General features: G+C 38.9%; 1 protein-coding gene across 1 annotated transcript in view; it reads left to right on the top strand.

Annotated features, from left to right (window-relative positions):
• Window positions 1-25,455, top strand: part of LOC116897978 — a 148,970-nt gene that overhangs the window by 74,229 nt on the left and 49,286 nt on the right. Inside the window, exon 6 of the mRNA XM_032899380.1 lies at window positions 11,128-11,225. Coding sequence (XP_032755271.1) covers window positions 11,128-11,225 — 98 coding nt within the window. The remainder of the gene's footprint in view (window positions 1-11,127; window positions 11,226-25,455) is intronic.

The following is a 25,455-nucleotide window of genomic DNA, read 5'->3' as shown; positions in this document are numbered from 1 at the left end:
CTATCCTGGGTCTTTTGTGCTTTCATGTGAACTTCAAGATTGTTTTTCCAATTTCTGTGAAGAATTGCATTAGAAGTTTGATGGAGATTGTGATGTATCTGCAGATTGCCTTTGGTAGGATGGCCATTTTCACAGTATTAATCCACCAACCCACTATAAAATTATTTCTAAATTTTTCATTCATTCATTCATTCATTCATTCATTCATTCACGTAGGTTGTGAGTATGTGTATGATGTATGTTTGTGTGGCATGTGGGGTTCACGAATCAGGAGGATCACATCTCGTTCTTTGAGACAGTCTTTCACTGAGTTAAGATCTGCAGCCAGTAAGCCCTACCAAATCCACCTGCCTCCAACTCCTTCCCACACTGCTAACTTAGCCTGTGGTCACGTGGGACTTTTATATATCTGTGCTAGAGGTTAAAACTCAGACCATCATGCTTGTACACAAGTACTCTTACTCACTGAGCTCCCAGTCCCCTAACAAATCTTTTGTGTTTCCTGCTTTTTATATAAATTTTTTCAATTTCTTGTGTTGCTGAAATAGTTTGAACCTATAAAACAAAGATAAATAATAAATATAGGTCTTTTTCCTGATTTTAATGGGAATGATTATTGCATTTGGGATTTATTTTGTGTATTGCTATTTTTTATTATTTCTCTCTTTGGGTAGTGTTCTTCTAATTCTATTTTTATAAGGTGTTGTATTAAATACTAAATTTTACCAGATAGCTTTCTAGAAACCACTGATAATCATGTTTCAGTTCTTCAAATTGTTAATGTAGTAATAATACTATCAATATACATCCTGACATTGAATTATCCTTGTGTTAATTTAAATTAATTAGGTAGTTCATTATATATAGTATTGGGTTTTATGAAGACAGTTTCTTTTGAAAAGTATAATGTACTTGAATCATATTTAGTCTCATCTTATGTCTTTCCTCTATTCTTCCTTCTCCAACTCACTTCTGGGATTCTCACCTCATTTTCTAATCTCCTTCCTGCTTTCACATCATGTGTATATGTGTGTGTGTGTGTGTGTGTGTGTGTGTGTGTGTGTGCGCGCGCATGCATGTACGTGCATGTAAATGATTTTGTGTATCTATAAAGAATTCTAGGAACAAAATAATCATAGAAAGCATGTGGTATTTGTTTTTTTATGCTTGAGTTAATAAGCTTAATATGGTATCTCTAATTTCATCAATCATTCCCCCCCAAAGGACATAATTTTATTCTTCTTTATGGCTGAATAAAATTCTATTTTGTGTGTGTGTGTGTGTGTGTGTATGTGTGTGTATACACATATATACATACACTATATATAGTATACACACATATACACTATATATTTTATGTGTATGATATATATTTGTGTATATGCATATATATCATATATTCTTATATATTATCTATTGGCAGATACCTAGCCCAATTTCATAACTTGTGGCTATTCTGAATAGAGCTATAATAGACATAGATATTCAGGTACCTATATGGCATACTGCCTAGAGTCCTTCAGGTATGTACCCAGACTGATATGATAGTTCTATTTTTGGTATTTTGAGGAACCTCCATACGGATTTCCATAGTGTTAGGACAACTTACATCTGCATCAGCAGTGTGCAAGGTTTTTGTTCCTCAGCATCCTCCCCAGCATTTGTTGTTGTTTGTTTATGTAATGACAACCACTTAGATGGAGGTTCATTTTCTGATGGCTAAGGATGTTGAGTACACTCTCATATGTTTTCTAGATTTTTATGTTTCATCATTTGAGAACTACCTGTTTATATTATTTCCCATTTATTGGTTAGGTTTTTAATGTTTCGTTTTATGAGTTGTTTATATATTCTAGATATTAATTCTCAACTTGATACAGCCTAGAGTTATCTAGGGGAGTTTAATATGGGCATTGCCTCCATCCGATTGACCTGTGGGCCTGTCTGCGGGGCACTTTCTTTATTACTAAAGGTGTAGGCTGTTTCATTCCACTGCGGGAGGTACTATCCCTAGGCAGGGAGTCCTGGACTGTGTAGGAAAGCTAGCTGAGCAGAAGCAAGGGAGGAAGTCACTAAGTAGTTTTCCTCCATGGTTTCAACCTCTGCTTCTGCTTGAGTTTCTGATCTTCCCTGACATCCCCCAATGATGGGCTGTGATCGAAAGTGTGAGCCAAATAAACTCTTTTCATCTCCAAGTTGCTTTTGGTCATTGTGTTTATCACATTAACAGAAAGCAAACTGGAACAGAGTACTTTCTAGAAAATTCTTGCCTCTGTTTATATCTTAAGGTATTTCCCACTAATAGTTTTAAAGTTTTAATTTTAAGATTTATTTTATTTTTATCTGAATGTATATGTTTGTGTATGGACATGTGCACATGTGCAGATAGCCCTAGAGGCTGGAAGAAGGTGTTGAACCCCTGGAGCTGGAGCCCCAGTAGGTTGTGAACCCCTTGAAATGGGTCCTGGGAACCAAACTCAGGTTCTCTTTGGCAACAAGTGCTCTTAACTGCTAAGCCATTTCTCTAGTCCCCCAGAATTTTAACTACTGTCTTTAAAAAATATTCTTATTATTAAAAATAATTTTTAAATTTAAATATATTTTGATTACATTGTTACCGTTCCCAAAGTTCTTCCAGATCCTACCCTCTCCCTGCCCTCCTAACTTTAAGGTTTTTTTCTCAAAACCAAACCAAAACAAAACCTAATACAATAACAAAAAGCCTCAAAACTATGAAAACAAAATAAAATGATGCCCAAACAGGGAAAACAAAAACACCAAACTGTAACCAAATAAAAGCATGCATGCACGCGCACGCACACACACACACACTCAACACCACATATACAAACAAAAACCTATGGAGTCCATTATCTGATGTTCAACTACTCCTGAATATGAGACTAGTGCTGGAGTGGTTGATATACATAGTGTTACTCTATTGAAGAAAATGATTTTCCCTCTCCTGGCAGGTATAAATAGCAGTTTAGTTGTTAACCTTTATGCTGGGGGCTAGGTTTTCATTTCTTCATTCATTTTTAAAACTATATAACATACAGAGGCAGATGCTCACAGCCAACCTTAAAACTAAGAACGGGGTCCCCAATGAAGGAGTTAGAGAAAGGATTGAAGGAGCTGAAGGGTTTTGCAACCCCATAAGAACAACAATATCAACCAACCAGCGCTCCCAGGGACTAAACCACCATCCAAAGAGTACACATGGACAGACCCATGGCTCCAGCTGCATATGTTGGCACCAATGAAAGGAGAAGCCCTGGGTCTTGCCAAGGCTGGACCCCCCCAGTATAGGGGAATGTTAAGGCAGGAAGGGGTGGGTGGGTAAGAGAATATCCTCATAGAAGCAGGGGGATGGGGGATGGGATAGGGAGTTTATAGATGGGAAACCGGGAAAGGGGATAACATTTGAAATGTTAAAAAAAATTCAATAAAATAAAAAAAGAAAACTATACAGCAAAATAAAATATAATCTGATAAGACAACTGTTAAAGTGAAGTAAGACAGGACAAACCAATAGAAGAGTAGGAGCCCAAGAGAAGGCACAAGAATCAGAGACGTACTTGTTGGCATATCCAGGGATCCATAAAAACGCTAAAGTAGACCTGATGCAGGCACGCAGGCTCTGTGCTGCTTCAGTGTCCGTGAGTTCATTGAGCTTGGTGAATGTCCATTGAGAAGGCCTTATGCTTCGGTATTCTTCATCCCCTCCGGCTCCCACACAATTTCTGCTTCACCTTCCTTGAGGTTCCCTGAACTCCAAGGGGGTGGGATTTGATGGAAACAACTCATTTAAAGCTGAATGTTCCAAGGTTTCTCACTCTCTGCACAATGCCTGGCTGTGGGTCTATATATCTGTTCCCAAGTGCTGCAGCGTGATGATGGCTGAATAAGGAACTCATCTCTGAGTATATCAGAATAATCTTTAGGAGTCATAACTGTCATCACTGGTTTATTTCTTTTATTAGACCAGCATTATTTGGTTTTTCTTCATACGTCATTGTCTTTGGTCCATTTTAAGTCAATTTTTGTACAGTGTGTCAGATAAAAGTTTAATTCTTCTGCATGTGGCTATCTGATTTTCCACCTTTTTCTTTTTTTGCCGTTTATTGAAGAGGCACTTGTCAAAACCCAGGTGGATGGAGCCACATGCTTTACCAAGTTGTCCGTTATATTTCTCTGAGCCACGTGTCTGTGCTTGTGCCGGTGCCATGCTGCCTTTGTTACTATGGTTACTCAGGTTCTCAGGTGTAACAGCACACCTCCTTATCCACTGGGCTTTACTGCCATCCCCATATGTTTTTTAAGTTATTGTGACTGCGACTCTTTTTCTTTTTTCTTTCTAGGCACGTTTGTTATTGGTGTATAGAAGAACTATTGATTTTTGTTTATTTTGTGTACTGTTTATATTGAATATTGTGTATTGAGTGTTTTGTATATTGTATAAAGGTTATAAGAGTTTTCTGATGGTAACTTCCTATTTTCTTGTATGCAAGATCATGGCATCTGAAAGTTGTATGAATTGATGTGAAGAATTGTATATTCTATGATGCTATTATCTACAGGCGTTGTTCATTTGATTAGATGCCAATTTTTTTTAGAGTTCTTACTTTATTCAGGTAGTCACATTATACATGATCCAAAAGCATCCAAGTAATAACTCAATTAAAACTATATGTTAAGTATTGTATTTTTAAGCATCACAGGCAAAATGCCACATTTGCCTATGATATCACTAATATAAAATCACATCTGCAACTTGGTAGCCACCAACCCATTAGGCATAGCTTCCTTAGCGGTGAACTATTTGGAGTCACTTGTCTGGACAGTAGGGTTTTGTTATTTTGTTTGTTTTGTTTCCCAGCTCTGAATAGCTGTGGAGAGCTCAGCAGAGCAGAAGCTGAGAGAAACAGCTCAACCTTGGCACAGTGCCCAGTGTGGGCAATCATAACAGCATTCTCCAGCTTTGGGGCCTTTTCCTTAGTGAGATGTCCATGGTTTGTGTGAGCTACCTCAGACTCTAAAGTCTCTTGTTCCAAGCAGCCAGCTAGAATGCCATTTAACTGATATTTCTTGTTGATCTTTTTGGTCTGGTTGACCAGTCTGTGGACGAGAGGGGGGTATTGAAGTTATATACTACTAACGTGTTGAGGTAAATTTGTGACCTTACTGCACCCATGTTTAGTGCATATATGTGTAGAATTGAGACACCATCTGGATAGATTGTTTTCTTCATCAATGCTTGCTATCTTCTAAGTAATTTTCACTTGGAGTCTACTTTGTCAGACACTGGCCTTGCTACAACGTGTGCTTTCTGTGCCCACTCTCAGACTACCTTCTATCCTTCCAGTATCCTTGTCCCAGCCCTTACCCTAAGGCTGTTTGTGTTTGACGGTGAGGTGAGTTTTTATAGGCAATAAATATATTTATTTATTTTAAAACCCTATCTCTTGGGACATGCCTTCTGATTGAGACATTAAAAGCATTAACACCTGTAGTTATAACTTAAGGTGGGTACCTAGTCCTTCCATGCTGCTGTCTGTGATGTCCGCGGCTTTCGTATCTTACTGGCCTATGCCGCACACTCTTGCTGAAACTTCCCAGATGTATTTCTCTTTTCTCTACCTTATGTAGGATTCATCTGAGGATTTTCTGTAGCTCTGGCATAGTGGTCGTAAATTCCTTTAGTTTGTGTTCATAGTGAAACGTTTTACGTCTCCTCCTGTTGTGAAGGACACCTTTTTTTATAGTGTAACCTGGGTTGACAGCTATTGCACTTTCTCATTCCATGCTCATAGCTTTTAGTTTCTATTAAGAAAGTCCCTCTTACTCTGACAGGCTTCTGATTTAACTTTGTGTTTTTCTTTTGTGGCTTTTAGTATGCTTTCTCTGTTGTGAACATTTAGTGTTTTAATTGTAGTCAGACATGGGTTGTTTCTGGTGTTGTTCGATCACCTAAATGCAGCTTATAACTTGGAGGCTACCTCTTTCCCTATGTTTGGGAAATTTTCTGCTGAATATATTCATTATTTTATTGAATATATTCATTATTCTTTTAACATGTTTTTCTTCTTCTAAGCTTATAACTTAAAAGTTTTTTTTAAAATGATGTTCCATAAATCACATGTGTTCTGCTCATATTTTTAAACATTGTCAGACTATTCTAATTCAGGAACTTGTTCATGGTATTTTTTTCTCCACTAAATTCATTATATTAGTGAGGCTTTCCACTGAGTTTATAATTTGACTTAATTGAGTGTTCCATTTCCAGTCTGAGTTTTTCGATATTTCTCTATTGAATTTTACTTTCACAGTCCATATTGACTTCCCCCCTTTTTTTTTATTATGTTGTTGACTTCAATTCTCCTTTAATCCATTAAGTATTTTGTGAACTAGTTTTCCCCTTCTCCTGATTTTTGTTTTGTTTTAGAGACAGTCTCACTGCATTGCTCTTGATGACCTGGAATTTACTATGTAGAGCAGACTGGCCTTGAAATCACAAAGATCTGCCTGCCTCTGCCTCCCAAGGGCTGGAATCAAAGGCATGTGCCACCTTGACTAGAAACTATTTGTTTCCTCTCTGTTTTTAAAACAGACTTAATATTATTCTTTTGAAGATTTTATCTTTTCAGTTTTAATTATTTTAATTTATGTACATTAAATATTTTATGTTTATCAGTGTTTTGTCCACATATATGTCTGTGCCCATGTCTGGTGCCCAGGGAAGCCAGAGGAGAGCATCGGATTCCGTAGGACTAGACTTATAGATGGTTATGAGCTGCCGTGTAGTTGCTGGGAAGTGAACCCATGTCTTCTGGAAGAGCAACCAGTGCTCTTAACCACTGAACCATCTCTCTAGCCTTGGTTTTTGAATCTCTAAATTCATTCTCATTGGAGGGCATCACTATGGAATTAGTAAAGTTTTTGAGGTGTATTGTTGCTTTGATGTTCATGTTTCTGTTTTTGTGTTAGGATTTGTGTATCTGTGATTAGAGGCTCTGTCAGATTTGTTTGCTTGCTTGTTTGTATCACTTACACTCTTTCAGTGGAAGTGTTTCTAGTGTTCAAATAGCAATAGGTTGCAATAGCAGGGCACAGTGGCTGAGGTGTCATTTCCTCCTACTGGACTAGTGGTGTAACTTAGTAATCACATTCTGAGCCCACATCTTCAGGACACAGACTCTGAACCCTGTATTACTCCAAGGGTATAATTCTATTAGAATAAATAACGAAATAGATAGGCCCACTTATGATGACACAGAAAGAGTTCATTAAAACGCAACTGTCTTACCAGTTCCAAAGTTTCAATAATTTTAGTAAGTAAAGGAGCACAGTATTGTGTGCATGAAAGTATTAGTTAGAATGTGTGTAGACAAGAACAGAGTAAGACTAGCAATTCCTATTAGTATGAGAAAGGGAAAAGTAGAGGGAAGGACAAATAGAAGTGGGGACAACAGAGACAAAGGGAGGACTAAAGGTGGAATGGAAAGAGGAAGGAAGCAGCAACCAGTAATCTGAAACACATGGGAAAATTGACGCAGGCTCCCCCATCCCCGGACTCTGGGGCAGACTGTGTTGTTTGCAGAAAGGCTACCAAAAGGAAAAAAGAAAAGAGGAGGACTGACAGCACCAAATAAGAGGATAGAAGGGAAGCAAAAGAACTGGGTTGGGCTGTAGAGTCTGAATGTAATTTCTCACTGGGCTGCAGCTCTGATCTTGCCTCTAGAGATTCCTTTGAGGATCACGGAAGTCAGGTATACTCCTGGGTAGTCTTAGTTTGATGTAGATGTTGGCCATGCCCCTGAGTGGTATTTTGCTGGTCTGGTTGTGAATACTAGTTATACCTCAGGACTGTTTTTATGGTCTGGCTAAGGATGCTGGTCATGCTTTTGCATGGCCCTTTTCAAGATCAAGGGTATCTTCAAAGCCCTCTGTGTTCCCCTTCAAAGGTAAATTAGTAGCTGGATATGGTGGCACATGCCTTTAATCCCAGTGCTTGTGCAAAGGCACACAGATTTCTGAGTTGAAGGCCAGCCTTGCTCACCTAGCAAACTATGTAGTGAGACACTGTCTCCAAAAAAAAAAAAAAAAAAAAAAAAAAAAACAAAAACAAAACAAAAAACAAACAAACAAAAAAAAAAAAAAAGCCAGGATGAATTAGATCAGATTTCTGCTTCACTAAATGTGGTACAGTTCTCATCCAGAACCTCTTTACTCTGCAGTGAAGAGTGATTTTCAGTCCAGGTTTCAGAGTTTAATCTCAGGACACTTGTTCTGTTTTCCGAGTGTGGGTCAGGAAGGGCTGTCATGCTCCTCGCTAAATGGCCATTGTTGGGGCACCAGTGGAAGGGGAAGCCCTTGGTCCTGCCAAGGTTGAACCCCCCAGTGTAGGGGAATATGGGCGGGGACAGTAAAGGGGATGGATGGGGGAATACCCGTATGGGGGGAGGGAGAGGGGAGGGGACTTATGGACAGGAAACCAGGAAAGGGAATAACATTTGAAATGTAAGTAAAGAAATATATCTAATAAAAAAAAAGAAAAAGAAACAGAAAAAAATGGCTTTAAGAACAACAATACCAACCAACCAGAGCTCCCAGAGACTAAACCACCATCCAAAGAGCTCACAGGGACAGACCCATGGTTCCAGGTGCATATATAGCAGAGGAGGCCTTGTTAGGCACCGATGGAAGGAGAAGCCCTTGGTCCTGCCAAGGCTCAATGCCCCAGTGTAGGGGGAATGTCAGGGTGGGGTGGTGGGAAGGAGTGGATGGATGGGTGAGGGAGCACCCTTAGAGAAGAAGGGGGAGAGGGAGGGGCTTATGGCCAAGAGTTTGGGAAAGGGAGTAAGATTTGAAATGTAAATTAACAAAAGTAAAAGAAGTTAATAAGTAGCAAAGTAAAAAATGCCGGTATGGAAAAAAATGTTTTTTGAGACTGTCCCATCCAGTACAGAGAGGAGAGGGTTTTCCTGCTGTCTCCCCTTTCTGCTGATGCAGCTGTCACACGCCGCTTTTGTGGGCTGCAGACATTCCCAGGCTCTGTGTTTTGCTGCCATCTGCAGTTGCTCTTGCTCTGGCTCGCCGCCGTCGAAGGAGCGGCCCATCTCTCTGGAGCAGGCTCTGGACTTCCCTCTTCCGCCTTCATTTTGTTTCTGAAACTAGAGATTTCCTGCCATTCCCAACCTCTTACAATAGCTGTTCTCTGCCTATCCCCAGTTTCCTCTCCATAGATTCTAGCTAACTGTTGCTAGGTGACGCTCACCATCTTTAGCCCTGAAAGTTTGCTTAAATCCAACAGAAACACACTTTAAAATTTCCTTTTCTTTTCCATACCAGAGAAATAGTGCCAATGAGCTTTTGGCATTATAGAGAATTATTTGTATTTTGACTTTTTCTGACAATACTGTATCAATTTAAATATTACCAGGAGGTCATTTTATTAATCGAAACAACCAGTCAGCATCACAAACTTCAATGATAAATTCACAAAAGTAGTAGTGACATAAGTACAGCATTCCCACAAGATTTCTTTTAAAAGTAACCTTCGCAAAGAGACTTATAGAATAAAATTATATTAATTTCTCTGTTTACACCTGTAATTATTATATGAGTAGATAGAAGTTCCTTCAGTTTGAAGCGGAGTCCTACAGGGATCCAAATTTAAGGAAGGAAAAGGGTGAAATAAATTAATACTGGTGCTAAATATGTATAAAGATATATAAAGTATATGCATCTAGTCCATTTCTCCTTCATATATACCTAAAGATGATGTAATTATATTTGACATCATGTTTCTATTTTTGGAATAAACTATTTGGAATAGTCACAGTTAATTATTGGCTTCATTGATAAATCGGTAATATTTAGCATATTGTGCTTATGCTCATAAATATTTTTCTTTACAATGCTTAAAATAATATGAAATTATGTAAGCTGTACAGTATGACGATTTTTCTCTGGTATTATTGCCATACTAAAAGTAGTATTTCATCTCTTGTGTCCTTTTATTTTCAGCCTGTTCTTCTGCTAATGAACCCAGGCCAGCTTCTTTCTGTCACTATAGGTTGCTTGCATGTCATTTGATTGTTTGACTCTATCTCACTAAAAATATGTATCTTATATTCATCACTAAGTGAAATTTAGGCATTTGAGAGAAGAATGTAAGGTTGAATTAACAACAAAGTACATAAAAAATGACTAAGTTAAAAAATGATTTTGACCCCATGGAGTAAACAATTTGTGTGGCAGATTAAGAAAGTAGCAACAGTACAACCAAATAGTTATGCTTTCCTGGGAGCTAGGCATATAGTATGTACCTGCCTATATGTAATGCCTATATGTAAAGTAGAAGAGAAAATGCTTTTCCTAAAAGTTAATGTGTAGCAGAAAAGATGTCAAGATATATCAGGCAAAAATATCTTACTATCAGAAGGGAATACAAATTGAATCTAGAAAGGAAGATATTAAAGAGAGACAGGACAGATGAGTTTTAATCATTACATTGTTTCCTATAGAATTTTCTGACTTGTTAATCCATATGCGTGAGAGTTATAGAGAACAAAACTAAAGGGGGGAGAGACAAGTTGGACATAAAACTGCACTGCATCAGTCACGGTGCTTTCAATGATCATTCATGTTGCTGCACCTGTTAGTAATTAATATATTTTAATTGTTACATGGTATTTCATTTCATGATTCTACCACACTTGTTTTTATTTAATTCTTTTACTGATAAGCATCTGAACTATTTCTGATTTTCTACTGTTATGATTAAAGTCACTAGTGTTATAGTTATGAAAATAATTTTGTGGATATATGCCTTAAATTTTCTTAGGTGCATATGCAATGGAATTGCCAGGGCTTGTTGTAGGTACGCATTTACTTTTTTTCTTTTTCTTTTTCTTTTTTTTTTTTACAATTTGTATGATCGTTTTCTCAAGTGGTTTTAAAATAGCACATTAGTACTCTCATCAAAAGTGTATGAGAGCTGTGCTATTCCATGTTCCTTATTTTCTTCATTTAAAGTCATTCTGGTGGCCATGTAATAGTTTCTTGTCATTATTCTAAGGTTTGCTTCCCTGATGACTACTCCCACTATTTACTCTCTTTCAGACAGTTCGGCATGGTTTTCCCTATCAGCCCACAGCATTGGCCTTTGATCCAGTCCAGAAAATCCTGGCTATTGGAACGAGAACAGGTGCTATACGAATGTATCCTTAATTCTTGTTAATTATTTTCTACAAAATGCCAATTTTGTTTGCTTTAACCTTCAAATAAGTAAAGATTTTACAACCAAATAAAATGTATCGCTTCCTTATAAATGAGTAACTACTGTGAAGATCACCACTGTCAAGTTTCTTTGTATGACTTTTGTCTTTGAGGTCACTGTTGATGTCTCTTCTTTAACTTCTATTATTGCTTTCTTGTGTCAGTATTTTTTTTTTCTGATCAGTCTAGTTAGAGGCTTATCAATTATACATGAATATTGAGCTTTTGGGCTCATATTTCTTTATTGTTTACTTCTATTCTACCACATTAATTTCTACTTTGGTTTTTTAAAAATTTACTTTGGTTTCAGCTTGTCCCTTTTTAGTTTCTTAAGGTAGAAAGTCACTAGTGTGATAACTTTTTATAATGTGTGCATACAGTGCTATAGGTTTACTCCCAAATATCTTTTAGTGTCTTCTCTATTTTTTAAACTAAACCTTTTATTTTGAGATTTACATTTAGGTGTAAGAAATGTTTCTGTGAAATCTCATGTACTCTTTGACCCGGTTTTCTTTTACCTGTAACATTTTATAAACCTGAAATGTGGTACCACAGCTAGGGATCTGGAGAGACGGCTCAGTTGTAAGAGCACTCGTCACTCTTGCAGAGGACCGAAGATTGGTTCATAGGACCAGTATGGTGGCTCCCAACTGTCTGTACTCCACTCCAGAGGATTTGTGCACTCTTCTGCCTTCTCAGGGTGCCAGGCACACAAATGGTTCTCATAATTCATATAGGCACTCATGCACACACATAAAAATCTTAAAATAATACTCTACACTTCTACAGTCACCTTATTTTTACAAAGAGGCCAGCAATGCACACTGGAGAAAAGATAGCATCTATAACAAATGGTGTTGGTAAAACTGGGATAGCTACATGTGCAAGAATGAAACTAGATTTTTCTCCCCAACTCTTCACAAAACTCAACTCCAGTGTATCATAGACTTCAATGTAAGATTTGGTATCCTGAATCTCAAGTAAGGAGTACACTTGAACTTATTGGCACAGGCAGATTTAGTCACTGCTAGCGGGGGTGTAAACAGGTGCAGCTACTACGGTTATCAGTGTGGAGATTCTTTAAAAACCTAGAATACTACGTGATCAGCTATGCCACTCTTGCACACACACCTAAAGCTGTGTGTATGGTGGTTTGAATGAGGATGCCTCCCATAGGCTCTTATACTTGAATGTTTGGTCCCTCGTTGGTAGAACTAATTGGGAAGGATTACAAAGTGTGGCCTTGTTGGAGGAGGAATGTCACTTGAGGTTTCAAAAACCCACACTGGGCTGTGTCTTTCTCTTTCTGCCATCAACTTGTGGATCAGAAGTACTCGCTCAGCTACTGTTCAAGTGCTATGTCTGCCTGTCTGCTGCCATGCTTCTTGCTGTGGCAATCATGAGCTCATCCATAGAAATGTAAGCAAGGTCCAATGAAATCTTTTCTTTTATAAGTTGTCTTGGCCGTGGTGGCTCTTCGTGGCAATAGAAAAGTAAATGAGATAAACTTTATGTCCTGTTGTAGAGAAGCTTGCTCATCTGTGGTCATTGCTTCTCTAATCACAACAATCAGGAAGTGAAAATAACCTAGCTGTCCATGAATATATGGTATCTCTAAAAATGGAACATCATTAATCTGTAAGAAGGATGAAATTGTAAAATTCATACATAAATGGATGAATCTGGAAATAATTCTGAGTGACCAGAAGGACAAATGTTCTCTCATTTGTGAATTAGCTTTGCATCTTCAAAATATGTGTGTTTCATTGGCAATGCCCATAGATATGAAGAAATTATTAAGGAACTATGTTCAAGGGAGGACTTCAAGGAAGGGATACAGAAGATAATGGAATAAAAGGTTAAAGGAGGATAATAGAATAGGAAGGATTTAATGGGGTGGGTAATTGGAGAACAGGGTAGAGAAGCAAATACAGGGAAGAAATGAATAGAATGAATAACTCTAAACACTCTAAAGTCATATGGAAAACCACTACTGTAGAAATCCCCTAACATATGTACTTACATATATATATAAAAGAGTTTAAATAGAATCACCCTATTATGGAATAAGTATGCCCTTACTAGACCCAAGCTTGGAAATAAAAAGGACAGTGACACGAATGGGTTATTTCTTTTAGAGTTACTGGCCAATGAGGTACCATAGACCCTCCTAAACATTACACACTATTGCCAAAGCTTTTAGCCTCCATAACCTGACAGTAAGATGGTATTGCTGAAGACACTATATAGTTGAGTCACTAGAACACAGAAACCAAGCCAGGACTCATGCCTATTGGCTAGCTTTCACCATGCAGGAAGATGCTATGCACACTACTGGAGGAGAAAAGCAACCACTTATATTATCCAGCTTCAGTAAAGATTAGCCTGGCAAGACACATTCGCTTGTGCAGTACTGGCGTGTCCACTGCTGCAATATTGGCACAGACATTATGGGAATAACCAACCACTTTCTGCTTAGCTTTAAGGCCCACTCCACAAATTGAAACTCATATATAGTACCAATATCGGGCCTAAGAACCTGTGGCTAGATGGGTCATAGGCTCTAGGGAAGAAGCTCCTACTATTACTCTGCTAAATAGACATATTAGTTTAACAACTCCTAATGGATTATCATTGTATATATAGAGATTAGTGCATTTCTTAGCCTTCATCAGAACATCCTTTGCACTAGATGGCAACTAATACCTACAATTTGTCAGGGTGCAAAGACTAGGAAACTATGGAATCCCCAGCCTCAAATGGGACACCTATGTTATGTCCCTTTCTCCCATGGCTCAGAAGTCATTTTGGAAAAGCAGGCTAGACATACTAAGAGTTGAAGGAAGCAGGTGCCTTCAAGGGAACAATATTTTCTGGACACAGCAGGGCAGTTGTACATACGAATTCAGAGTAGTTGAGACAGAATGCACAAGACCTGGGCGAGCTCAATTCAGACAAAAATCCCAGGAGAGAGAGAAGAGGTGAGCTTGAGTCCCCACCTCTTGCTCAGGAGCTGTTGGCACTTGATATCTGACAGAAGAAGCAAAGTCCGTTTACTGTAAGGGTGTCACCCCTGGTGGGCCAGTCACATTCCAGGGCAAGGTCATGCATCCAAGAGCACACGGGTAGCACCACCTGTATTTGATGGGTTAACAAAAGAGCCCACAAAGGTGGCTGGGTAGGAAAAGGGGACAGAACTTGGAGAAGTGGCAGAAAGGTTAAAAATTAAAAGCAAGCAAACAACTCCCACCCCCCAAAGGCCTGTTTAGCCAGTGCCTCCCCAAACCAATAGCATAGTAAAGCACAAATAATTTTAAAAAATAATATTACAATCAGGATAAACTCCGAAAACAGAGCATTTCTTTCACTGTAAAGATTCCTCAGGTGGCCTATTTAATTGTGACACCTGACTTAGTTTTGTTTCTGTTGCTGTGATCAAATACCCCGAATAAAGACCAACTTAAGGAAGAAAAGTTTTACTTTGTCCAACAATTCCAGAGTGATAGAGTACATCATGAGGGGAAAGCCTAGCGGCAGGAGTATGAGGCTAGCTGGTCACGCTAACTGCAGTAGCTTTCAGGTAGAAGGGCACCTCAAGAGTTCCTCCAGACCCATGAGGGGATGTTGAATGCCCAATCTTGTGTAAGACCACAGCTACTGTTTGTCCTGACTGCAAAGACCATGCTATATCCAGTGTTTCCTTAGCACGTATCTTCACTTTTTCCTTCTCTCACAGTCTTTCTTTCTTTCTTTTTTCTGTCTGATTATGGTATTGATTTCTTTTTTTAAATTTTATTTTTCTTGGATTTTTTTTAATGTAATTACATTTTCAAATGCTATCCCCTTTCCCCTCTCTCCCATTCCCTCCCACTACTTCCACGAGGATGTTCCCACTCCCGCCCACTCACTCCCACCTCAATGTGCTGCATTTCCCTACATTGGAGAAAGGAGACTTCACAGGACCAATGGCTTCTCCTCCTCTTGATGCTGGGCAATGCCATCCTCCGCTACACATGTGGCTGGAGTCATGGGTCCCTCCATGTGTGCTCTTTGGTTGGTGGTTTAGCCCCTGGGAGTTCTCATGGCTTACAGTCTTTCTGACTCTTCTTTTACAGTATTCCCTGGGCCTAGTGGGGTGAAGTAGCTGCCCTAGTAGGAGCAACTTACTTTCAATACTTTGATCAATTATTTCTTCATTATTTCTCTATTGAGTCCCATCCCCATATCTTGCCTTGATCTCTAAATTCCATTTAGCTGCACGCACTGTCTGGAATTCATCCAGGACTGCGCTTGTTTCCTCATTCATTCCTTTGAGCATATTTATAATCACTTCAAGTTCATCATCTAGAATTCTGTCTAAGTAACTCTCAGCAGGGTCCGATGCTCTGGGATTGATTTTTTTGGAGGATACATGTTCAGCCTTAGTTTTTCATGTTACTTTTGCTCTTACATTTAGACTTGCAAATCTAGGTTTAGATTGTTGATTGAATTTATTTATTTATTTAAACTCACTTTTTCTTTTTTTGTCTTTCAGTGAAGTATTTGAAATGTTTCAGAGGTACTGTATTGTAACAAGACTGAAGAATCATTTTTCCCTGTTAGACTGGGGTTCAGGGTACCAGGCTTCATTCCCATTGTTCTCCTAGGAGAATGGTATTATTTGCAGTAATAGTTCCTATCAGGAATAGACCCACTATTAAGATAGCGTCTAGTACAAACATTCACCCCATGAACACCAACCATTTCAGGGAGAAAAGGGACACTAAGTGTTCTTGTATAGTAATTATTGTGGATATGAGGTAGGTAAAAACACAGTAGGACATAATGGTACACTCAGTAATAGAAAGTAGAGGGATGTTTTAGATAGGGTTACTGTGGCTTTGATGAAACACCATGACCATAAGCAATCTGGGAAGGAAAGGGTTTATTTGCCTTATACTTCCATATCACTGTTCATCATTGAAGGAAGCCAGGACAGAGACCCAAGCAGGGTGAGAACCAGGAGGCAGGAGCTGATGCAGAGGCCATGGAGGGGTGCTGCTTACTGACTTGCTCGTCATGGCTTGCTCAGCCTGCTTTCTTATAGAATCCAGGACCACCAGCCCAGGTATGGCACTATTCACCATGGGCTGGATTCTCCCACACAAGTCACTAATTAAGAAAATGCCTTACAGCTGGTTCTTTTTTGATTTTTAATTGTATTTATTTTTTCTCCTTTTTTATTGGATTTTTAAAAAATTTACATTTCAAATGTTATCCCCTTTCCTGATTTCCTGCCCATAAACTCCCTATCCATACTCCCTCCCCCTTCTTCTATGAGGGTATTCCCTTGCCCATCCATTCACCCCTTCTCACCTCCCTGCCCTGACATTCCCTTACTCTGGGGGTTCTAGCCTTGGCAGGACCAAGGGCTTCTCCTCCCATTGATGTCTAACAAGGCCATCCTCTGCTATATATGCAGCTGGAGCCATGGGTCTGTCCATGTGTACTCTTTGGATGGTGGTTTAGTCCCTGGGAGCTCTGGTTGGGTGGTATTGTTGTTCTTATGGGTTGCAATCCCCTTTAGCTCCTTCAGTCCTTTCCCTAACTCCTCTAATGGGGAACTTGTTCTCAGTTCAACATTTGGCTGCGAGCATTTACCTCTGTATTTGTCATGCTTTGGCACAGCCTCCCAGAAGACAGCTGTATCAGGTTTCTGTCAGCATGCACTTCTTGGCATCAGCAATACTGTCTGGGTTTGGTGGCTGTATGTGTATGGGCTGGATCCCCAGGTCGGGCAATCTCTGAATGGCCTTTCCTTCAGTCTCTGCTCCAAACTTTGTCTCCATATTTTCTCCTATTAATATTTTTGTTCCCCCTTCTAAGAAGGACTGAAGCATCCACACTTTAGTCATTCATCTTGAGCTTCATGTGGTCTGTGGACTGTATCTTGGGTAATTCAAGCTTTTGGACTAATATCCACTTATCAGCAAATGCATACCATGTGTGAATTTTTTGTGATTGGGTTAACTCACTCAGGGTATTTTCTGGTTCCATCCATTTGCCTATAAATTTCATGAAGTCATTGTTTTTAATAGCTGTGTAGTACTCCATTGTGTAAATGTACCACATTTTCTGTATCCATTCCTCTGTTGAAGGGCATCTGGGTTTTTTTCCAGCTTCTGGCTATTATAAATAAGGCTGCTATGAAGATAGTGGAGCGCGTGTCTTTGTTATATGTTGGGGCATCTTTTGGGTGTATGCCCAGGAATGGTATAGCTGGGTCCTCAGGTAGTGGAATGTCCAATTTTCTGAGGAACCTCCAGACTGATTTCCAGAGTGGTTGTACCAGCTTGCAATCCCAACAGTGGAGGAGTGTTCCTTTTTCTCCACATCTTCACCAGTATCTCTTGTCAGCTGAGTTTTTAATCTTAGCCATCTGACTGACATGAGCTAGAATCTCAGGGTTGTTTTGATTTGCATTTCTCCGATGACTAAGGATGTTGAACATTTCTTTAGGTGCTTCTCAGCTATTCGATATTCTTAGGCTGAGAATTCTTTGTTTAGTTCTATACCCCATTTTTAATAGGGTTATTTGGTTCTCCAGAATCTAACTTCTTGAGTTCTTTGTATATATTGGATATTAGCCCTCTATTGGATGTAGGATTGGTAAAGATCTTTTCCCAATCTGTTGGTTGCCATTTTGTCCTAATAATAGTGTCCTTTGCCTTACAGAAGCTCAGCTGGTTTTTACAGAGGTATTTTTTTCAATAAGGTTCCTTCCTTCCAGATAACTCTAACATATGTCAACCTGACATAAAACTAGGCAGGACAGGAAATTTAACTAGAAAGGGGAACTTCAGGAGCAAAAGTATGGATGTGGTGGGGTGGGAGGTGAGGGAATTTGGCTAAATATAGACGGTCAGAGAGAGGTAAAGTATGTGAAGTCAAATAACTTCCAACCATTCTCTGCAGCTTTAGGCACAGAGACTTACAAATCTGGGCAGAGTTTTTTGCTAAATAGTAATAATTAATAATAATAATAATAATATAATAATAGAAACAATATGGATAAATTAAAACAAAAAAGGAGAAAATATTTTTAACAAGAGGGAGATAGGAATATGGGGCAAGAAAGCAGCAGTATTGAGCAGATCTGCTACACTGACGGACGTTGGGTATTAAAGAAATACATGGGAATAGGGAGGGCTGGGTGCAGATACAGGATGTGCAAACTGAGTGCTGGGTTGCATCTGACATTTTTCTTCTCTGGGAATCGCTTTGCAATGGGCAGTGTTATTCCTGTTTTCCATACTTCTGCGCCTCTTCTGGGCCAGGCTTGAGCTCTGAACCTGGTTCTGGCTCTGGCTCCTGTTTGGATCTGGCTTATGCTTGCAACTCTGGTTCTGACTCTAGCCCTGGCTCCTGCTCTCCTTTGGCTTTCACTTGGCTTGATCTGGGACTGGCTCTTTTCTCTCTGGACTGAGTTTTAGCACATTTTCACCGAGTGGTGACAGAAACCAGGGACTGGATGATGAGAGTCACAGGTGGATTTGTCATACGAGGTAAAATTGTGTCTGGTTCCGAGGATTCAGAATCACAGAAAAGAGGCTCTTGCCAGAATTTGTTGCTTAACAAGTTACATAAGAATCACATTTATCCTTTACTCACTTTTTTTTGACATATCCCACAGCAGACATCTTAACTAAGTCATTCTGGAGATCTATACCACTGGCATGTTGTCTAAACCTTTACCTGTCGCTCACAGCCTTTATTTCCTTTCAGATGAGCAGCTGGATCATTCCTTGGTGTTCTCTGGCTTAGCTAGTCTTTGGCTACCTGCTCTGTGGAGGAGGGGCCAGTGTGAGCTCTTCAATTCAGCCACCATTTTGTTTGTTTGTTTGTTTTCTTCGTTTGTTTGTTTTGTTTTTGTTCCTAGTATCAGAGTTTGGGAGAGAAAAGGTTGTAAGATATTGCTTGGTAATTCCCTCTCGCTCACCTCAGCCATTCTGTACTCTGCCTCTTGGTTCTGTAAATCAGTGAAACCACTTCCCAGCACGTTCCATTGCGCAGGCTGGCAGAGGCTCTGTGTGAGAGAAGCCCTTGCTGCCTGATTTCCTCCGTGCTCTCTGGAGGAGCTTTGCAGCTTGCTTTAGTCAACCTCACTGATTTGAGCTTTTCTCTTCTGCTGCCTGTGGGATCTTACTTGACCTTGTAAGTTCATTTGCCAACCTTTATTATTTTTTTTTGAAACAATATTATTTTCTGTTACATTCACTGTTTTCTTCGTTTTCACAAAGTTCTTTGGTGAGACTTCTAATCAACCACCATACCCAGAAGTCTCTTTTATTTTCTTACCTGATAGTTCTGGCTACAGAGTCTTGTAGAACAGATATGGTAAAGGTTGGCAGCTTTTCAGTTATTCCCAACTTCGAAGGAAAAGCTTTCGTTAGAATAGAAAAATCCTGCTGGCCTGGGTGAGACCTAACATTCCAGTTAGGCTGGTTCAGTCAGTTCGGCTAAGGGACCACTCCAGGAAAGTGGGTTTACCTTAGGTCATTCTAAAGAGACAGATGGGATAATCATTAATGAGACCCTGTATTTTTCCTTCTCAGAATGTCTAATTGTTAAGAATAAAGAACATTATTTAAAATATTTCTTACACGTTTTTCTTCTTTTGAGAACTCTCTGTTCACTTCCCAGGCCCATTGTGTGTGTGTGTGTGTGTGTGTGTGTGTGTGTGTGTGTGTGTGTGTGTGTGATTTGTTTGTTTCCCTTTAGTTCTTTATATATTCTGGATAGCTCTGGATAGCAATACTCTTTCTAAGTATAGCTGGCAATGATTCTCTTCCATTCTCCCTCTTACTGGATTGTTGTTTCATTAGCTGTATGAGGCTTTTATTTTTATAAAGTTTTGCTTGTCGATTGTTGACTTTAATTGTTGGGCAGATGGAGTTCTGTTGAACAAATAATTTCATCTATCTATCTATCTATCTATCTATCTATCTATCTATCTATCTATCTATCTATCTATCATCTATCTATGGTACTGCCTATGTTTTCTTCTAGCAGATTCAGGTTTCACATTTACATCTTTGATTCATTTTGAGTTAGTTTTTGTTTGTTTCTTTTTTCTTTCTTTTTTTTTTTGACAAGGTGATGGATATAGATTTACCTTCACTCTTCTGCATTTGAATGTCAATTTTTTTCCAATACCATTTGCTGAAGGTACTTCCTTTCTCCAGTGTATGTTTTTGGCATCTTGGTTGAATATTAAATGGCTGAAGTTACATGTGCCCATGTTTGGGTCTTTGATTTTGTCCCATTGGTCTATGTGTCTGTTTTTGTGCCAGCCCCAAATCACTGTTATTGTTGGGATTTTTGTTTGTTTGTTTATATTTTTAATCACAACAACATTGGAATCCATCTTGAGATCTGGAATTATAATCACTTCAGCACAGTTGTCCTGCTCAGGATTGTTTTGGCTATCCATGACCTTTTGTGCTTCTTAAATGAGTTCTAGGATATTTTCTTCTATCTCTGTATAAAATTAAATAGGAATTTTATTTGAGATTGCATCGTATCTGTAAACAGCTTTTGATAAAATGATCATGTTCACAATATTCTACCAATCCATGAGGGTGGCACATCATTCTAATGTGTAGTGACACTTGTCACTTTCTTTAGAGGTTGAAAGTTTTCATTGTAAAGGTCTTTCACTACTTTGGCTAGGTTTAATCCTAGGTATATTTTTGAGATAATTTGAATGGTAGTGTATCTATGATCTGTTTGCATGTTTGTTATTGTGTAGAAAAAGCTATTAATTTTCACCAGTTGATTCTGTACCCTGCCACATTGCTGAATTTCTTTACCATTTCTAGAAAACCTCAGGTAAAAATTTTAGGATGCCTCATGTATAATAATATCAAGTCATTTGCAGATAGGTGTAGCTGAGAAAGATCTAGTTGCTCAGTGTTGCTGAGAAAGATTTTACTTTAGTGGTAATATTCTTAAATCTGACCAGACTTTTTTCTTTTTTTTTAGAATGTTTTCTTCTTTCTTTCTTTCTTTCTTTTTCTTTCTTTCTTTCTTTTTTCTTTCTTTCTTTCTTTCTTTCTCTCTCTCTCTCTCTCTCTCTCTCTCTCTCTCTCTCTCTCTCTCTCCCTTCCTTCCTTCCTCCCTCCCTCCCTCCCTCTCTCCTTTGTTCCTTCCTCTCTTCCTCTCTTTCTTCACTTTATGTCCTAGTATCATGCTCCTAGTCCCCCTGCAGCTCCTCCTCCAATCCTCCCCTGAGAAGGGGAGTCCCCACCCCCACCCCTGCCGCTGAGTATCACTCCTCCACCCCTCACTCTACAGGCACATCAAGTCACTGCAGGACTAGGTGCACCCTCTCCCAGTGAGGCCAGACAAGGCAGCCCAGCTAGGGGGGCAGAATCCACAGTCAGGTAACAGATTCAGGGACAGCTCCCACTCCAATATTTGAGGGATCCACATGAAGACCAAGCTGCATATCTGCCTTACATGAGCAGGGGCCCAGTGAGCAGACATTTTATTCTCAGAGGTTTTAGCATTTTGTCTTAAACCTTAAAATTTCATTTGTGTGTGTGTGTGTGTGTGTGTGTGTGTGTGTGTGTGTGTGTGTGTGTGTATGTATGTGTGTATGCCTATGGAAGCCAATTGTTGTCAACTGTCTTTTTGCATTGAGCTGCAGTTTATTTATTGAGGCATGGTCTCTTGCTAAATCTGGAGCTCACATTTCCAGCTAGTCTCAACAGACCTGGGGATCCTTTATTTGTACCTCCTGAGTGCCAGGATTACGGTAGCCATGGGTGCCTTGCCTAGATTTTCCACAGGTTTCAGGGAGCTAGACGCTTGTGCCCAAAGGGATTTCTACAGAGTTACCTCCTCAGTCCACACTTACATTTGACAGTTTAACCTTAATATGCTCTTCTCTGGCTATATATACTTATAGTTTAATAAATATCCTGGACCTCAAAATTGAACTTTCTCAAGATTAGGGGAAATTCCACCAATTTTATTGAATAGATGGACTGGTTACTTTTCATGCTGTTGCATGTAGCTTTTGAGATACCTACCTTTGCTCCAGGATCTGGCCTTGCTACCAGCCCCTGCCCAGCTTCCCTTGAATCCACCAATAAAAGACACACACACACACACACACACACACACACACACACACACACAGAGTTGTTTATTTTCAACTTGCCTTCTTGGCACAATTGCTGGGTGCTACTAGAAAAGTGTGCCCTCATCAATACTTTTAGCTCTGCTCCTCCCACCTGCCCTCACTTTAGTTGTCCAGTTAAATCTAGCCCCTGCTAAACGTCCCTGACCACCAACCTATAGGAGTGAGTGGTGAGGCTGGTCCTCCTAAGACCTCACATGGCTGCTTAGTTCTCTCTTCAAAGCATGGTGAACCCTCCCCTATCCCTTGCTTCTGTCTGCTTTTCCTCCAGGGACCTAGAAGTCCTGCCTATTCCCTCTGCCCAGCAATTGGCCCATGGCTTTTTTTACTGACACATCAAGAACCAATTGCATAACAGGACCTTAGCATCAGACCATCATGCCGGTGTGATAGAATATCTAAGAAGGGTGACTTAAGGAAAGAAGGATTGATTTTGGCTCACAATCTGATTGTATAGTTCATTGGGATGAGCAGAAGCCATTGCTGCAGAAATGTGAGTCAGCTGGCCGCATTTCATCTGCCACCAGTAAGCAGAGTATTTGAGTCCTAATGTTTTACGTGCTTTCTACTTTTTATTTACTCCAAGACCCCAGTGTGGGAGACACATTCAGAGTGGGGTTTTCCTTCCAAGTTAAAACCTTTCTGGAAAGACCTGCTTAGTCTTGCTTGGAGGTGTGTTTCCAGGGTGATTCTAATCTAGCAAAAATGACAATGAACTAGCTATCAAAGTAGGGGTTCCATGCCCCTCCTTTCATGTACTCCCCAAACTCAAAAGTATGTTTACTTGATGTCTCAAAAATTTCAAAGGCCATCTTCGAGCTTTTTCATTATCTTTCCGTTTCATTGTCTGGGATAATTCAGGAGACTTGTCTTCAGGCTTGGATATTTGTTGTTATGCTCGATCTGTTATTGGGAGCTTTACCTGTTAAATTTGACTGATTGAGTTCGTTTCTGAAATGTCTGTCTGAGATTTATTTTCAAAATCTTTCTATCTTTGCTTCACTTCTTACCCATGTCATGAATTGTTCCCCTGCTTTGTTGTATCATCTGTCTTTGTTCTCTTCAATTTAACTCACTTTCTTTATAGCCATTCCTTAAATTCTCCCTTGGATACTGCACTCATTTACATTGAAGTCTAGAGTATCAGTTGTGTTTCTTTGAAGGTATCATGTTAAATTTTATACACACACACACACACACACACACACACACACACATACACACTAAGGTTTATGCATTAGGTGGATTAGCAGTCTCTACTATTCTTTATTTTTTATTTTTGAGATTATAATTTAATTACAACATTTCTTCCTTCCCTTTCCTCTCTGCAAGTTCTCCCATATAACTCTCCCCACTCTTCTTCAAATTTATGGTCTTTATTTTTTTTAACTAATTGTTATTATATATATATATACATATATATGTGTATATATATATGTATGTATGCATATACATATGTATTCCTAAATATAACCTGTTTAAGCCATGTAATGTTATCAGGGCTGATGGTTTGGCTCTAGACAACTAATCGGTGTGCTCTTCCCTGAAGAGAGCCACCTCTCCCACTCCCAGCTTTGCTCAATTGTCTGTAGTTCTTTGTGGAAGGTTGAGTCTTCCTGGGATTCTTTTTCTGGTCAGTTTAGCATACTCATTGCTGTCATCTTTGGCAGTCACGTTTGGCAGTCATATTGGTGAGCCTTTATGGGTATCGCTTCTGATATTACTAGGAAACACAGTCTCACAGCAAATCCACTTATCCAAAATATCCAAATTCCTGGATACTCTGACTCGTATAATCTTTCTACCATCTCTTCTGCAAGATCCCCTGAGCCTCAGATTTGGGAGTGCTTTTACACATAGCCATTGAGACAGGGCTCCACAGCTTTTCATTTCGGAGCCCTCTGGAGTGCCCTATCTGTGTCTGAGAGGCAATAAGAAGTACTTTGCTATATCTTTCCTGAGATTACCATTCTTTCTACATTTGGAGTTTCTCCAAGCTTGTTTATAGTGCTACCTCTAGAATGTTTTTGTTTTATGGAAGGAGGGATTAAGAGGAATGGAGCAACTGTGCTTTGGCAGAACTGGAGGATTCCATCCCAATGTTTTCTACCTATTATTTGTATTAATTGTATTTTCATTCCCATTCAGTTTAAAATATTTTAAAAAGTGAGTAAGCAAATTAATTAATGAAAAAGTATTTTTAAAAATTCTGCTTGATACATTTTCTTAATTTCTGGGTTGTTTATATCATTTAGCCTTCAAGTATCACATATTTTCCCAGTAACCTTTATATTATTGAATCCTAGTTTAATTATGGTATGGTAAGAAAATATATTTTGTATAACCTGAGTTCTTTTTACATTAATTGAAGCTTTTTAATAGCCCTGTATATTGCCATATTGATAAATGTTAAATGTGTTTGCAGTTGTTGAGCAGATTGTTATATAAATGTCAGTTAGGTCGAACTGATTTATGGTGTTGTTCAAATCTTCTGTATTTGTTCTGACCTTCTATCTACTTCCTCATTATTAAGACAGTCGCATTAAAATCTCCCATTACAACTGTAGATTGATCTATTTATATTTATAGTGCTGTCATTTTTTGCTTTATGAATTTTTCAGCTCTGTCATTAGATATATAAATATTTAGAAGTAAAACTTCTTGACAAATTTAAAATTTTTACATTAGTAAATGATTTTATGTCCCCCGTAATATTTTTGATCTGAAATCTATTTTGCCCAGTGAATGTAGACATTCAAACTCTCTTTTGGTTAGTCTTAATATAGTATATCTTTGAAACTATATAGTCTATTTTTAGCTTACTATATTTTAAATTTTATTTATTGTAAGACGCATAAAATTTGTGTTGCTTATTTTGTTGTACAGTTCAACAATCTCTATCTTTGAAAAATAAAAATATATTTTATAATGTAAAAAAAAGACTTACATTTTAATGATTTATTTTTTAAGAATTATCACTTCTGCTA

The sequence above is a fragment of the Rattus rattus genome, chromosome 4, assembly GCF_011064425.1.
Source record: "Rattus rattus isolate New Zealand chromosome 4, Rrattus_CSIRO_v1, whole genome shotgun sequence".
NCBI classification, from domain to species: Eukaryota; Metazoa; Chordata; class Mammalia; order Rodentia; family Muridae; genus Rattus; species Rattus rattus.
The sequence above is the reverse complement of the archived record's forward strand: the minus strand, read 5'-3'. Positions and strand labels throughout refer to the sequence as shown.